Genomic DNA, 15,469 nt, shown 5'->3' on the forward strand with positions numbered 1-15,469 from the left:
ATCACATGAAATGAAATTTGTGCAGTTGGAATTTCATGAGAGTGAATGTACGGCATAAGACATCAAGCATTATGGAGTGTTAGATGTCACTGTGGGAAGAATCTGCAGAGAGGAGGAATTCCACTGCATCCGTCTGTCTTCACCTCAGTAGTTGCAGCATCCGGAGCTGAAATGAAATTGGAAACAGTTGAAACACAAAGGGAAAAAGTATAATTTTCACTGAATTGATCTCAAGAAATTAAATGACAATATCTTTTCCACACATAAGCTCGCAAGTCTTTTAGTATGTTCATATTTTTTTAGAAAGTCTCTAGGAAGCTTCTCAAACCTTGGAATACTAGAAATAGTTCTCATGAGGACAAATTAATTAATAGCCATGCTGATAATTGTAGAAACACACTATGTATGTCGAAGTCAGAGTGCTTTCGTCATCAGATAATGATACTTTCTTCCCTCGCATACCACAAAGTGCTGGTGAGGTGCCGAAGGATTCCACATATGTGTACTTTGTTGCATGGTCTGCCAATTCCCTACTGCACAACAGTACTGATATGTGAGAGATTATGAAGATGTGCAAAAATAAACAATAAACAAATAAACAATAGTAGAAACACCAAAAAGTAAATCCATGTCACTGAAAATCCGTTTCCAGCACAGGACAGGAAGAGCCTAAAGCTGCTGCCATGGAAATCAGTTGCGATTTGGCCACTGATCCTACAGAAGAAGGATCAGGCTCTATATAAGCAGAGTTATAAAATATCCATTATCTCTGTTCAGCTGTATAAATTACCTTAATGTGAATTCATTTACTCCAGGGAAAAGTTTTGTACTGTACCTTAGTTACTCAGCCTTCGAGTGAGTTTGTCAATCAGTACAAAACATCTGGGTATTTCCACGCGAATGATCTCCCAGGCACACAGGCTGTATTGCTTTTCTTTCAGGAAAGCATCTATCCCCTGAAAGTATTTTTTCACTCTCCGACTGGTGATCTGGAGGTCCTGACTTTCTGGGTTGGTTAAGCCTTTCTCTGTCTGTGCTCTCAAACATGCCTCCAGCCGCTGAATTTGCTGGTAAAGGCCATTTTGGAACCTGACTATGGAAGCCCCATCCCAAGCACTTTGGGTAAGGTTTTTGCTAAAGATGTTGAAGATCTCTTGGAGGATCTCTTGAATTGCCACCTTGGCATTCTCCTTCTGGGACACTGGGAGTTGGAGGACATCCTGGGTGGGTTTGAAAGCTGCCCTTTCATTTATGCATTGTGAGGGGAGATTTCCGCTCACTTTCTCCAGAAGCTCCAAGCTCTCTTTGTTCACTTTGTTCTGCTGGAAGTGAAGCATGGTACAGAGCTGAGATGAGATTTCAGTGGAGAAGAGCAGTATGAGGCAAATGTGCAGCAAACACCTGGTGGTCATGCCGATGTCTTCCACTTCTTTTCTTTGTGTGGAACCTTGAGCCTGGAGTTTGTTGAGGGTCCTATGTAGACTGCTGTGTCTTTCCTTCATGTCTCTGACTTTAAATAATTGGCTGCAGAATTTTTGTTTCATCATTTTCTGTTTTTTTTAAAAGGTTTTTCCCTCCTGGAGGCTTCAGTCTTTTTCTTTCTGTATAATTCACTGCTTTCTAGATTCTTTTACCACGCTTCCTCCATTTTGTATTGTTGTGAAAGTGACCAAACCCCTTTCACTTATGCTGGATCCACATACATACAGGCTTTTCATGATGCATTAATTTAAAGATCTAATATAATACGATCATCCACACTTCAGAAGTGGTAATGAGAAGACCGCCAATTCATCAAACCCTACACTTTTCTCATTCATCACTTCCTGCATTTGACAAACAAAACTAGTTTAGGTATATTTAAAGTTTTGAGGCCTGGAGGAAGTGGGAGGAAAGGGTTGGCCTCAGGGGAGCTGGAACAGTTTGTGTAGTGGGGCTGTTGAGAGCCATTGAACCAAACTGTAAACCGTGAATATGAAGGTAACCACTTCAAGCCAGGGGGTATGGCAGCACCTATGTTAGGCCTCCCAAAAATATTGGTAACTTTCAACTTCAGTCATGCAACTTGAAAAGCACACTTAATATGTAGACACCAGCAAATATCGGTATCTTCCTTCTAGGAAAACACAGGAGATAGAGAGTGAGCTCTGAGAGAATGGAACCTTTTTTCAGTTTTTGTTTACTTCCAGATCTGAGTGTATATACTGTAGCTGAGGAATCGATGCAGTTAGACGGTGTGAATATGTTGTCCTATTGGTCACTCTGAGTAGCTGACAGTGGTGAAAAATGGAGGGTAATTAGTAAAACAGGATGAGCAATTAGTTACACATACTGGAGCAATTAGTTACACATACTACACATGGATGATTGTGATTTACAGTGCGGCCAGAGGAGGTTATGAAGAGAAGTCCTGATTTGTATTTTTAACAGGCATGTCCCTGGGTTGTAGTCATTCAAAGAATTTTTTAAAAATCAAAATCAGTGTTCACCATTTTGGCTAGTTCCTTCTCTTAACTTTTTTGTTTTCCCTTTGGCGTGGGCAGGGAAATTCTTCAGCTTTCTTTTAGCCTCTTGGTTTCCTGTGGTCACATATCATTTTCTGGTTCTCTTCCCCTAGCACAGACTGTTGTGCTGGATTTTGCCATCGCGGCAGGAAAATGTGTTTTCATCCAAAAAGAAAACTATTTTCACTGAAATTAGAAAGGAAGAATCACCTGAATAAACCATGAAAACATTTCTGTGCATATTAATTTGGTTAGAGTCTCCCAAGGCTTCCTGCACTTTGATAAGAACTATCAGAGTCTTATATCAGCGACATGAAAGTTTCTGAATAGTGCAGAGAAAGCAGACTTACCAGAGCCCTCAGATTGCCATGCACTACGCTCCCCTTTCTCGCATTACTTTCCATGGGTGCCGGGGATGTTTATCCCACACGAGGGTGAAGTCCAGAGAAGATTTTGAGGAGAGAGGGAAATAAGTACCGTAGTATGAATACTAGGGGAGGAGAAGGTAACAAAGTAATCACAGGGTAATGCGGGGCGGGGGAGCCAAATCATCTTTTTCAGTAAATCTGTATGGTGACAGCAATTTAGGGGCACTGGAATACTTGTTGTTGTATGGCTGCTGAAAGCCATTGAAGAAAACTGAAAACCCTGTATATGATGGAGACCATGCATTCACTTGCTAATATTACTTGATGCTGCTCAACCCCAGCACCTCTACTTCCATCTTCCCTGCAGCAAGTAGGCAAAGAACCAGTCTATTATTTGAGAAAAGTTGGTTACAAAGGCCTCAGAGCCTGCTGCAGAGGATCTATGCAGGGGTAGAGCCCTCTGCTTATGCCTCTTCCCTGTGCCACATGGAAGGGTGTGTGGGGTGAGATGAGGTGCCGTGGAATCAGAAGCTTTTGCTCCCAGTTCCCTCTTGCAGTGTTCTCCATACAGTTATGATCCACGTGTGGGGCCTGGAACGAGCAGACGCGCATTGAGTTGGGGCAGTGCTACTACAGGTCTGGTGGGTGCATCTCTCCATGTCACCTACAGAGAGTGTCTGAGGCAACTGCAGTCTGAAGGAAGCCCTGGTTTCATGGCTGTAACGGAACCTCGCTGACAGGGACCGGAACGGGGCTCTGAGTGGTACCAACAACTGATGCAGAAACTCAGTAGCTCTGTGTGAAAAGACCTTGTGTTCTGTGTAGAAGCCACAGGCTCATCTGCTTCTATGATGAAGGCTGGGGAGAAACCTGCGAGTATCCCCTCCTGCCTGCCAGCGGAAGGATAAAAGTGAGCTGAAGTGGGGATGTATTATTAGCATGTTCCTCCCTTTTTATCCCCCTGTGGTTGGCTTTCCCACAGGAAGGCCTGAAATCTTAGATGATACATGGCATCAAATGGCTTCTTCAGTAGATGAATGGATTGTTTTCCACATAGCACAGCTTATAAACAATATGATGGGATGAATGTCAGGAGGTTCCCCACTGCACTCCATGAGCAACAAAGCAGTTAGAATCTGAAGAGTTTGTATGGCTCCCAGGTGCTATATGACGGCCATGTTCCATCAGAGGGGCGGGGGATACATTATGGGGGTGGTGACTTTTTCATGCAGTCTAATTTTGCTCTCATTATTCTCAGATGATTGTGTTGTGTCAATATAACCTTTGGCTCCAAGTACGTGAAGGAATGAATGAAGGGAGAAAGATTTGGGCAGGAAAGAACTTGGACAGCTGATGGCTACAGCTCTTGGAAAAAAACTGCACCATAAGAAAGGAGAGGCACTTGTTTTAAGAGTTAACTCCTTGTACATGCCTCTAAACCAACAGGTCCCAAACTGAGTTTCCTGAATCAGTGGCAGTACGTGGAGTACTGGGTGATGGTCTTCAGAGAACTGGCAGATCCTACGTTCCTTTAAAGACCGCTAAACTTATATAAATGCGTTTCTAGTACTACCTTTCTTTGTAAGCATGTGGTGTACCTGCCACACAAATGTTACCTGATCCTGAATGGGAGGGGAAAGGATCGATTTTTGTAAGATGAGGCCCACATAATGAAATGTTTGAGAACCCCTCAGCTAAAGAGAACAGAGGGCAAAAGCTTCTGCAATGCTGCCATCTGTTGACTGTGAAGAATTTAGTCTCGTATTAGAGACAGCATAGTTTGGACTGTGTTACAAAAGGGATTTGAAATGGGACATACCTTCCTGGTTTTTTTCCCAAAGGCAGGCTTCCAATCAGTGTAAAAATTCACACACACTTTTTTTTTCACTATTTGAACATGTAATGTAGTGGTTGTTTGACTTCTTTAAAAACTTTTCAATAAGAAATCTCCAGATTTAGAGTATGGCTTAAATTAATGCTAGACAATGATGGGACTAACTAATAGCTCTTCAAAAATACTATCTACATACCTAAACTTGACAAAGAGATCCTTACATGATTTGTTCCAATGGATGGTTTTTGTTTTTGTTTTTGTTTTTTTGCTTTCAGGTAATTTTTCGTCATTCACAGCTCAACTGAAATTTTGATGGACTGTGCTTCTCCAGCTGGTGGTTGTTGGTGCAACATGCAGTCCCTAAGCACATATGCTTGTTTTGGGAGCACCCGGGGGAGAGCAAAGGGAAGCAGCAGCAGATGCTTACAAGCCTGATTCACAGGAGGGGTTGGGTATGTACAAGTTTGATGGTGTTTGTGAGCCAAGTGTACCCAAACCTGACTGGTGGAGGGGGAAAATTAAACCCACATAACCCTTCCTGATGGTGGTGGTGGGGGAGATACGGAGTCTGCGCACATGGAAACCTGACAGTTCACACACATCTCATTGGGGAGGAAGGGGACAAGCAACTTTGTACCACGACAGCCTGAAGTCTTCCCCTTAGAATGCCTGTGTCTCCATCATCCCTTTCATTTCATCACAATGAACTACTGCTCCAAATATCTGCAACTACAAATGTTGTGCGTGAAAATAATCTGGTAATGGGCAGAAACACAAAAGCTGCGGAGTTGAGGTTGTGGTGTGTGGTCTGTTGGAGTGGTCAAACTAATTACCCAAGCTATTTTTCTTATGGAGTCACTGCTGAATCAGGGTTTATGTTCACAATGTACTTGAGCATGTTGTCAAGTTTAACTGCTTATGTCAAAGGAAAGCTCGTGTACTTAAAGTTAGGCAAATGTTTACAAGTCCTTTGCTGAACTGGAGTCTTAAGGTAAAACAAGAGAAGATTTTTATTGAGTCTCTGTTTTTTTAAAAATCTAATTAGTACAAATCACTACTGCTGTAGGTTGCTATTTTGTAGAAATAAATATTTATTTATAAATATTATAAAACCTCTGAAAAAATAAATAAAAGCAATACATTAATATTGTAAATAAATATAAATGGATCAACATAAAGACACTTTTACAAATCCAGTAAAATGATCTGAAAATCTTTTCACAGTGCAGGAAAAGAACATATATTTGCACTCGTTTAAAATTTCAGAGTGCCTAATTATAAGTAACCTAGAAACCGGGATATTCTTCTTTCTTTGTTATCCTTGCCACAAAATACACCTCCAGAAGTTTCCCTTGCTTATGAGTCCATGTCAGGATCTTTCTATGCGACTGTCGTTCCAGGCAGCTTGTGAGGGTATTTTGCATGAGATGTAGGCAGAGGTGAATGTAAGGCGGTCCGGTCTGGTCCAATATAACGGCAAGAGCCTGTACACCATGCCATACCTGACCGGCTTCCTGAGGCTGGCCATTTAAAGGGTCTAGGGCTCCTGGCAGCAGCCAGAGCCCCTGGGTAGCGGAGGCAGCTCAGGCCATGATTTAAAGGGCTCTTTAAATCCCCACCGAAGCCCCTGGCCGCCGCCGCTACACCGGGGGCTCTGGCAGGGGGCTCGGACAGCGATTTCAAGAGCCCGGGGCTCCAGCCGATGCAGGGAGACCCAGGCCCTTTAAATCTCCACCAAAGCCCTAAGCCCCGGGGTAGCGGAGGCAGCAGAGAGCCCCTGGGGCTCTGTCGGAGATTTAAAGGGGCCGGGGCTCCACTGCGGTAGCGGTGGACGGAGTCCTAGGCCCTTCAAATCACCCCCGAGCTCCGGGACACCCAGCCGCCTCTGCAGCTGGTAGCCCGAGATTTAAAGACCTGGGATTTAAAGGCTGGGCCTCTTCCGATTGAGGCCACACCTCTTCTGGTTTTGGCCTACCCTCTGCTCAGGACTCTGTCATACCGGTAAGTCCTTTAAGTTACTTTCACCCCTGGATGTAGGAAATCTGTTGGAGGATCTCCTGGATGTCCACTTTGGCAGTCTCTTTCTGGGTTTCTCTGGGCGTGAGAAAATTTTGGGGCCATGTTAGGTGTCTTTCTTCATTCTGCCTTTGCAGGAAAATTATCCTTCTTTTTTTTTGGAAATTGTCCTGGTTCATATTTCTTATGCCAAAGCGAAGCCTGTTACAGTAAAGAGGTAAGATTTCATTTTTAAAAGCAGCCCAAGGCAAATTCGGAGCAAACGTTTAATACCAATGATTAAGAAATAGTAAGGTTTTTCTCCTTCGGTTCAAATACTACGCTGTCTTCTGCAATATTTTCAGCAAAATCTTCTGTTTTACATTTTCTCATGTGAATAAATCAGTCTTGGTAATGGCAAGAAGGCTATAAATAGTGCAGTTGAAGTTTGGCAGTTTGCTTAATTCAAGATGGACTGATAGGAGTCTTGAAAGCTGCTGATTCGAGAATCAGTTTAGAGACGAAGGACTCCAGTGGAGGTGCAGTTTCATTCAGCTGTTTTCATAGCATCATTACTGGAAGCATCACGTGCTGGAATGAAAAAGGGGACTGGTTCAAACATGGAGAGATTCAAATGCCAAATAGAGGCCATCTTTTTCTAACCAGATGTCAAATCCTAAATCCTGAGCCTTAGTGCACTTGTCATCTTGTCACAATTTGTTGTTACTAAAGCTGTTGAAGTTAGGGGTAAACAAAAGAAAGAAAAGCAGAATAAGAACCCTCGGCCGTCCCTATGTCCAAAATGAGTTGATGGGATAGAAGTGTGTGAACACAGACCCCCCGTTTTCTGGTGTCCTAACTGGAATGTTGTCTTACGAGGCAGTTGTTGAAAGGGGGCTTCTCACTGTTCTTTTCCCCAACTTAGACACTTACTGGTCAAAGTTCTATTTGGCATAGTTAGTTATCACTTAACAATATTTTGTCTTTAGTTAGCAGTTATGATATATTTGTATATTTTTCATATAGAATATTGTGTGTGGTAGAGAAGCACTAAATTATATGCTACTCTGAAAAGATTTGAGCATGCGTTTGAAATAGCTGTATGCATAAAATTACTATGGGAGAAAGATTGGGCCCGACGTATTAGGTGTTATAACCCTATCACCCATCTTTCACCAGCTGTTTTATTCAAATAATATCATTTGAGTTTTTCTAGGAAAAAAGAAAAGATGGTACCTTCATTTTCAAGTCTCTTGGTGAGTTTGTTGAGCATGAGGAAACATCTGGGTATTTCCACACGGATGATCTCCCAGGCACACCGGCTGTATTGCTTTTCTTTCAGGAAATCCTCTATTGTCTGGAAGAATCTCTTCAGTTTGAGGCTGGTGAGCAGGAGGGTCTCATTTCCTGGGTAGGTTACCTCCTTTTCCATCTCAGCACTCAAACACATCTCCAGTTTCTCAATCTGCTGGTGAAGTCCATTTTGGAATTCCTTTATGGAAGTCCCATTCCAGGCAGCTTGGGTGAGATTGTTGTTAAAGATATGGAAGAGCTCTTGGAGGATCTGCTGGATGGCTACCTTGGCATTCTCTTGGTGGGACAGTTGGAGCTTGAGGATATCTCTGGGCTTGAAAGCTATCCCTTCATTTAGACATTGGAAGGGAAAGTTGCCACCCATTTTCTCCAGATGCTCTAAACTCTCGCTGTTCATTCTGGTTTGTAGAACATGCAGCCTGTTACAGTCCAGACATGAAATTTCACTGGAGAAGTGCAGCATGAGGCAAAATTGCAGCAAACTCCTGCTGATCATGATGATGTCTTAGATTCCCTGTGTTTGTGTAGAACTTGAGCAACTGGTGTCTGTTCAAGGTGTTCTGTAAACTTTTGTGTTTTCGACCCCTGTCTCTGAATTTAAGCATTCTGTCGGAAAAGATTTTTCTTTCATCACTTTCTACTTTTCAGGGTTTTTTCAGCTTGAGGTTTTTACTTTTGGTTTCCTTCTTTTTAGTTAGTGGAAGTGAACAAGTCATTCGAAGAACCAAATCCCAGTTGGTAACTACTTTAATCTTACTGAACCCCAACATTTCTTTCCTTCGGTCCTCCCTGCCCTCTTAGATAACGAAAATGTAAAGAGTAAGAAGAATATGATGATGAACAGTGTCGTCCAGTTACAGGTTAGAGTAGGGACCTGTCTGTTTGCTCCCAAGTTCCTGTAGTTAGCACTGCTCGGCAGGTCTGAATGTCTGTCACATCAGCAAGACTATCCATGCTTTTAAGTGATAACAGTGAATTTTGGCAGATGGGGGGAACTACTGCAGAGCTTCTTTTTGCTAGACTCTGCAAATAACAGCAGTGAAGTGATGTGTAAATCTGCTGTTCCTTCACTTTGCCAGCAGGTGGCAAACTTTCCCTTTCTGGTGTGGCACTCAAAATCAGAAAAGCCTGCTATGCTCTGGCTGTCTCATTCCTTCCTTCCAGCCTTTGAGAGGGAGTAATACTATAGGGACCTCTTAATATTTGATAAGCCTGAAAAGAATTCCTGTGGGAGATTGGGGCCAGAGAAGTCTCTATTAATCTCTCGCAATTTCCTGGCCATTTGAAATATGAGAGATGAAAAGCCATGTGTGTAGGCCAATACCAGAGGATGGACAGAGAGCACTGAGAAACTGTGAGGTTTACTTAAGAACCTGATACCAGTTGTGAAAAGCCCAAGGAACAGGTACAGTTGAAGGGTGTGAACATGCTGTCTTCTCGGGCAGTTCTGAGTAGTTCCCAGTGATGTAGTGTAGTGACATGGAAGGGAGTTGTCCAAAAAGATTGTAAAAAGAAAAGGAGTACTTGTGGCACCTCAGAGACGAACCAATTTAGTCTCTAAGGTGCCACAAGTACTCCTTTTCCTTTTGCGAATACAGACTAACACGGCTGTTACTCTGAAACCTGTCAAAAAGATTGTGTGGCTGGTAAAAAATATGCTAGAGCGACTGACATAAATGAATGTCACTTTCAAATGTGTTTGCCTTTTCACCATTCAAGCTTTATTCTTTTTTCAATGTGCATTTCACTGAGCTTGGACATTGAAATTCAAGTGGTCTGATGAGTGAAGTTTGCAGCCTTCTTTCTGTAGCAAGTTTCACTTTCTGTTTTTCATACCATAGCACTAGGCTGTCACGTTGGAGTTTCCATCAGTGAAGGGGAATGGTTTTCAACCCAAAAATTGAAAAGGAATGTTTTCATATTAATTTTAAAGAAGGAAAAGAAGAAAACATGACCATATTTCTGTCCGGTTTCAGAGGAACAGCCGTGTTAGTCTGTATTCGCAAAAAGAAAAGGAGTACTTGTGGCACCTTAGAGACTAACCAATTTATTTGAGCATGAGCTTTCGTGAGCTACAGCTCACTTCATCAGATGTTTACCGTGGAAACTGCAGCAGACTTTATATACACACAGAAATCATGAAACAATACCTCCTCCCACCCCACTGTCCTGCTGGTAATAGCTTATCTAAAGTGATCAACAGGTGGGACATTTCCAGTGGTACCCATGTGGATGACTATGATTTACAATGTGGTCAGAAGGAGGTTATGCAGAGAAGTCACATTATGTATTTTTTACCGAGTGTGTCCTGGAATGAAAGAATTCAAATATATTTTTTTAAATGAAATTTAAAAAAGACACCCTGCCAAGCAAAGAAAGCAGACTTACCACAGCCTGCAGGTTGTAATGGGCTCTGCTCCCCATTCTCCCATGACTTTCCAGGGGTGTTGGGCATCTGTATTCCACACCCGGGTGAAATCCCAGGGGAAGATGTTGCAGGGTGCTGAAAGCAAATGAACAAAACTGCAAACCCAGGATATGAATGAGACCATGCTTTTGGTCGCTCTTATTGAAGTTTCACACCCCCAGCAGCCATTGTTTCAGCCTGGGGCAGCCCTGACAGGGTGACTGTAATGGAACCACGCTGATAGGGACTGGAAGGGAGGTCTGACAAAGCCCTAGAAGTGATGCAGACACTCAGGTGCACTGTTTGGAAAGATTTTGTGTTCTGTGCAGAAGCCATCGTGTCATCAGTTTCCCCAGCTTTCATCACAGAAATCATTTCCTCCTGCCTGCTAGTGGAATGAAAAGGGGGAGCTTAAGTGGGGATGTATTGGTGGTGTTTTTCTCCCTTTCATCCACCTGTGGTTGGCTTTCCCACAGCAAGACCTAAAGTCATAGATGATGGATAACACCAAATGGCTCTTAAGTAGATTAAAAGCTTCTTCCACAGAGCACAGCTTCAAAACAATGCGATAGAATGATTGTCAGGCAGTTCTCCTCTGCACGATAGGGGTAGTGAAGAAGTTAGACTTTGAAGAAGAGTTTGTATGGCTCCAGGTGCAATGTGACCAGGTCAAGGCCCCTCTTCAGCCACTCCCCAAAATTGAGGTTCTGTTTCAGCATGTAGCTGTGGATATTCTGAGTCCTTTCCCTAAGAAGACACCCAGAGGAAAGGTGAACACACTGACTTGCAGGGCCGCAAGGGCAGGGCCAGCACCTCCTCTGGCCACAAGTTTCATAAAGATGTGTCCAGCTACTGAAGATCTAATCCTCCCAGAAGAAATGGAACAGTTTCATGGTGAGACATTCTACACCTCGTGGGAACAGCCTACACCTCCGTGTTCATCCTTATAATATGATTGTGTGGTGTCTAATGCAAAGTTTGTTGTGTCGAGTGTCTTTGGAAGACTCAAGATGCACTGAGCATTGTGGTCATAGTGATGGGATAGTAATTGTTGTTACTGCACTGTTATAGTAATGTTATAGGTTATAATTCCATGTCTAGAGTTGTGAGGCTGAAAATGTGTCTTCATGGCTTAAAATAAGCCAAAGTAAAAACTCTCCAAGAGCAGAGAGGCAGTTCACGCCTCATCAGGGCATGTACGGGAGAAACACAGTCCAGCCTCACAGGAACAAAGGATGCTGGCCTAGGCAGCAACAAAAGAATCTGTTGGACTCTCCAGTGAGTCACTGCCCCCCGTTCCTGTGGACAGTTTGGGACTGCGATGGGGTAATGCTCACCTGACTTTGAAGTGGTAGGCGGAGGGGGCAAAGCCAAGAGGGAAGAAATAACATGAAAAAAGGGAGAGATGTTTGCCATGCTCTTCCTCTCTCTTCCAGCTACGTCTACAGCCACCACACCAAGCCACTGAAGGGCTGATGATAGGGGAGAGCCTGGCTGAGGAGCAACCCTCCCAGAAGACATGTAACATATTCATGGAGTCTCATTGTGATTGTGATATGTATTCACCCTATAGTATACAGAACTCCATTGGTGAAATGCTGTTGAACTAATATGGAAGCATAACTAGTCCAAATAATAAGGTCCAAATTATGGTAATCTTTGCTCCTGGGGTACTTCACAGTAAGGCAGGGAGAGCTTGTATTGAACAAACTACATGTATTTAAACATAGTGGAACACAGTAACCAGGGCCTGGACTAGTCAACCTAAGGGTGGCAGAATCTGGCCCAACATGAGAACAATGGGCCAGATCCTCAGCTCATGGAATTCAGCCTGGCACCATTGGCTGGCCCAATATCATTAGAAGAAAACAGATAAGCCAGAGTAGAAGTCAGTTACAGTGATCGGTGTAAGAGGGTCAGAGCCAGAGCCTGACAATAAAATTAATCTCCATATGGAGAGAGAGAGAGAGAGATGTACACTCAGAGATCATCCAGAGCTCTGAGATGATACTAATAGAGAGCCCCTGACTGAGCCAGCCCTGATACCAGAATGGGCCCCACCTGAACGAAATTAGGTGATTCCAGGTTTAACTGCTGAGTGGGCCCAGATAAGGAAGGGTTGGAGGAAAGAAAATGCAGGGAGTCAGAAGGTGCCTGCAGGGTCTTGAGGGAGCAGGGAGGCACCCAGAATAACCAGGGGGCAGATTGGGAGACCTAGAAGGGAAGTAAAGAGGTGAGGAAGGAAATGGCGCAGGGAAAACTGCAATATGGTTAGAGAATTTGACGTAGCTGTGCAGTACAGGGCCCTGGGCTGTAACCCAGAATTGAGGTTGGGACTGGATTCCCCTACGAGCCCCAAGGAAGTGGTGCGCAAGGGTAGCTGAGCCCAGCGAGGTTCCCCACCCCAGGTTGCACTTACTTTTGAAATCTTTGCTTCCATGTTCCATAAGTCCTTCGGAAGAAATTTCATACAAAATGAAATAAAAGATTGCCGTCTTGAAACTCCTTTTTTGGATGAGTAAGTATTGCTGGTAAGTCGTATAAATAATTGTGCTGCTAAGATTTGAATTTACTTAGCTCCTCGCCAAGCCCAAATGTGTAGGGGTTTTTTGTTTGTTGTTGTTGTTGTTTTTTAATTCTCCATAGATTGTGCTGCCTTGGAACAATAAATAAACTCCAAACTAGAAAAGGCACAAAACGAAAATCTGTTTCTTTACTGATTGTTTTCCCCTCAATTTAACATAGACGTGGTAACTTGTTGTAGGGAGTTAGGAGAACTCACCTGGATGGTGTCCCTTCTTGGTGTGCAAATATTTTATTTATAAAAGTGGATATTATTGTTACTGACCTTCTGGGAAGGACTTACGAACAAGCAGAAGATATCGAAAAGGTGGCGGCAATCTTTCAAAGCCAATAAATAAATTAGCTATCTGCTTTAGAAGTAGGTTTTAGTTTCCTGTTTGAGTGCTAGCTAACAGATCTTTTAGAGCCAAACCTTGGCATTTGCACCAAGTCTTATGCAAATCCAGAAACTACATGTAACTGACCAATTTGCCTTGCAAATAAATCTGCCTACAAATGTTGAGGAAGCCTTTCAGGAGGTCTGTTAAACATTTGGCCCTGAGAGTCATACAAGAAAGGTAGAAATGTAAAACTTCTTCCACTTATTTGTCGCAGACTGCTTCTCTAAAGTCCATGTCCAGCATATGTACGTGTGTCTTTACGACAACAGTTAAGGGACTGGGTGAATCCGCTTTAAATTGAAAAATCTGGTGGGAAGAGGGACATTGTCGGTAGCCTCTGTTTGCCCGAAGTTGGGAATGGGCGATGGGTTGGATCACGTGATGATTACCTGTTCTCTCCATTCCCTCTGAAGCACCTGGCATTGGCCACTGTTGGAAGACAGGGTACTGGGCTAGATGGACCTTTGGTCTGACCCAGTATGGCCATTCTTGTGTTGAATACGTTTCATGTAAAGATGTGTTCAGCTTTTGAGGATCTAATTGTCCCAGAAGAAATGTAACCTTTTCATGGACTCTTGTTGTGCCGGCGCCCGACTCTGGCTTCAAGGGTTTCACTACATAGTTTACCTCATTCAGCTGCCTGATGACCTTCAAGGGCCCATCCCAGGCATCCTGTAGTTTGTCCATTGTCAAGGGAATGGGAACCATCACCTGGTCCCCGGTAGCATAGGAGCAGGCACACGCTGAGCGGTTGTACCAGTCTTTTTGCTTCCGTTGTCTAAATTTTCCCTGGTCAAGTCCGTGAGCTCAGCAAGCTTTTCTGGGAAAGTCAGTACGTACTCCACCACTGATTTTTTCCATCTGGGGAGGCCTTTCCCTCCCATTCGTCCTTCATCAATTCCGGGGGTCCCCTCACTCTCCACCCACAAAGGAACTGGAAAGGAGAGAATCCAGTTGATTCCTGGGGCACTTGCCGGTATGCGAACAGTAGGTGGGGTAAATGCTTGTCCCAGTCCTGTGGGTGCTGGTTCATAACAGTTTTCAGAATCATCTTTAGGGTCCCATTGAACCTCTTCACCAGCCCGTTGGACCGAGGGTGATACGCTGAGGCCCAGGTGTGTCGGATCCCACGCCTCTCCCACAAGCACCGGAGCAGAGTTGACATGAAATTGGAGCCCTAGTCTGTAAGGACCTCCTTGGGGAACCCCACTCTGCCGAAAACAGTCAGCAGTGCATCTGCCACAGTGTCTGCCTGAATAGAGGACACGGCCACCGCCTCTGGACAGGGAGTAGTGAAATCTACTACCATCAGGATGTATTTTTTCCCTGTCCGAGTTGCTTTGCTGAGGGGTCCCACTATGTCCAGGGTCACCTTCTGGAGAGGCTCCTCTATGATGGGCAGGGGCCTCAAAGCTGCTTTCCCTTTGTCCTGGGCCTTCCCCACCCTCTGGCAGGGGTCGCAGGACCTGCAGTACTTGTGGATAGTATCAAAGATCCTGGGCCAGTAAAAGTACTGTAGCAGCCTCTGCTTGCTGCACTGGAATCCCTGGTGTCCTGAGAGAGGGACATCGTGGGCCAGGTACAGTAGCCTGCGGCGGTACTTCTGGGGGACCCTCCTCCGGCTGGGCTCCCACACAGTTAACCCTTTGAGGGCTCAGTTTGCTCATCCTGTCCCTGAGCTTTTGGTACCGGGCCCATCTGTGGGCCCCGCTTCCCACAGTAATTACACCTCAGGTCCAGCTGGTCCTCTTGGTGGGCCTGTCCCCCTGGGATTTCATTCCATATCCCGACCTGCTGTCTACAAACTCATCAGGCAACTGCCCTGCATGGTGCAGGTCCTTCAGCCTCTTGTCCATGAACCATATCCTCAGGTCAGGGGGACGGAGTTCATATCATCGCTCCAGCCCCATTAGTTCAATCACATCCTCCTTGGTCTGGACACTGGCCCCATTTACGGATTGGTGGGTGTATTTCCCCATCAGCGTGACCAGTTTCAGATAGGTCATCCCCTGGGTCTTCTGCACACTCCGGAACCTTTTCCTGTATGCCTCGGGGTCAGCTCAGATGTGCGCAGCAGGGCTTGT

The 15,469-nt window shown here is 44.4% G+C and overlaps 2 protein-coding genes across 2 annotated transcripts; both read right to left on the reverse strand.

Annotated features, from left to right (window-relative positions):
* Window positions 1-836: 836 nt before the first annotated feature.
* Window positions 837-1,412, reverse strand: LOC140912117 (interferon beta-like). Its single transcript, XM_073346279.1, has one exon. The coding sequence runs from the start codon at window positions 1,410-1,412 to the stop codon at window positions 837-839; it is 576 nt and encodes a 191-aa protein (XP_073202380.1).
* Window positions 1,413-7,899: 6,487 nt separating this feature from the next.
* On the reverse strand, window positions 7,900-8,511 carry LOC140911963 (interferon beta-like). Its single transcript, XM_073346121.1, has one exon. The coding sequence runs from the start codon at window positions 8,509-8,511 to the stop codon at window positions 7,900-7,902; it is 612 nt and encodes a 203-aa protein (XP_073202222.1).
* Between the last annotated feature and the right edge of the window lie 6,958 nt (window positions 8,512-15,469).

This window comes from Lepidochelys kempii, chromosome 5 (assembly GCF_965140265.1).
Source record: "Lepidochelys kempii isolate rLepKem1 chromosome 5, rLepKem1.hap2, whole genome shotgun sequence".
Classification (NCBI taxonomy): domain Eukaryota; kingdom Metazoa; phylum Chordata; order Testudines; family Cheloniidae; genus Lepidochelys; species Lepidochelys kempii.

What these genes read in the sequence shown, in the direction of transcription:
- LOC140912117 (XM_073346279.1), bottom strand. Translation starts at nt 1,412, where the DNA reads ATGACCACCAGGTGTTTGCTGCACATTTGCCTCATACTGCTCTTCTCC.
- LOC140911963 (XM_073346121.1), bottom strand. Translation starts at nt 8,511, where the DNA reads ATGATCAGCAGGAGTTTGCTGCAATTTTGCCTCATGCTGCACTTCTCC.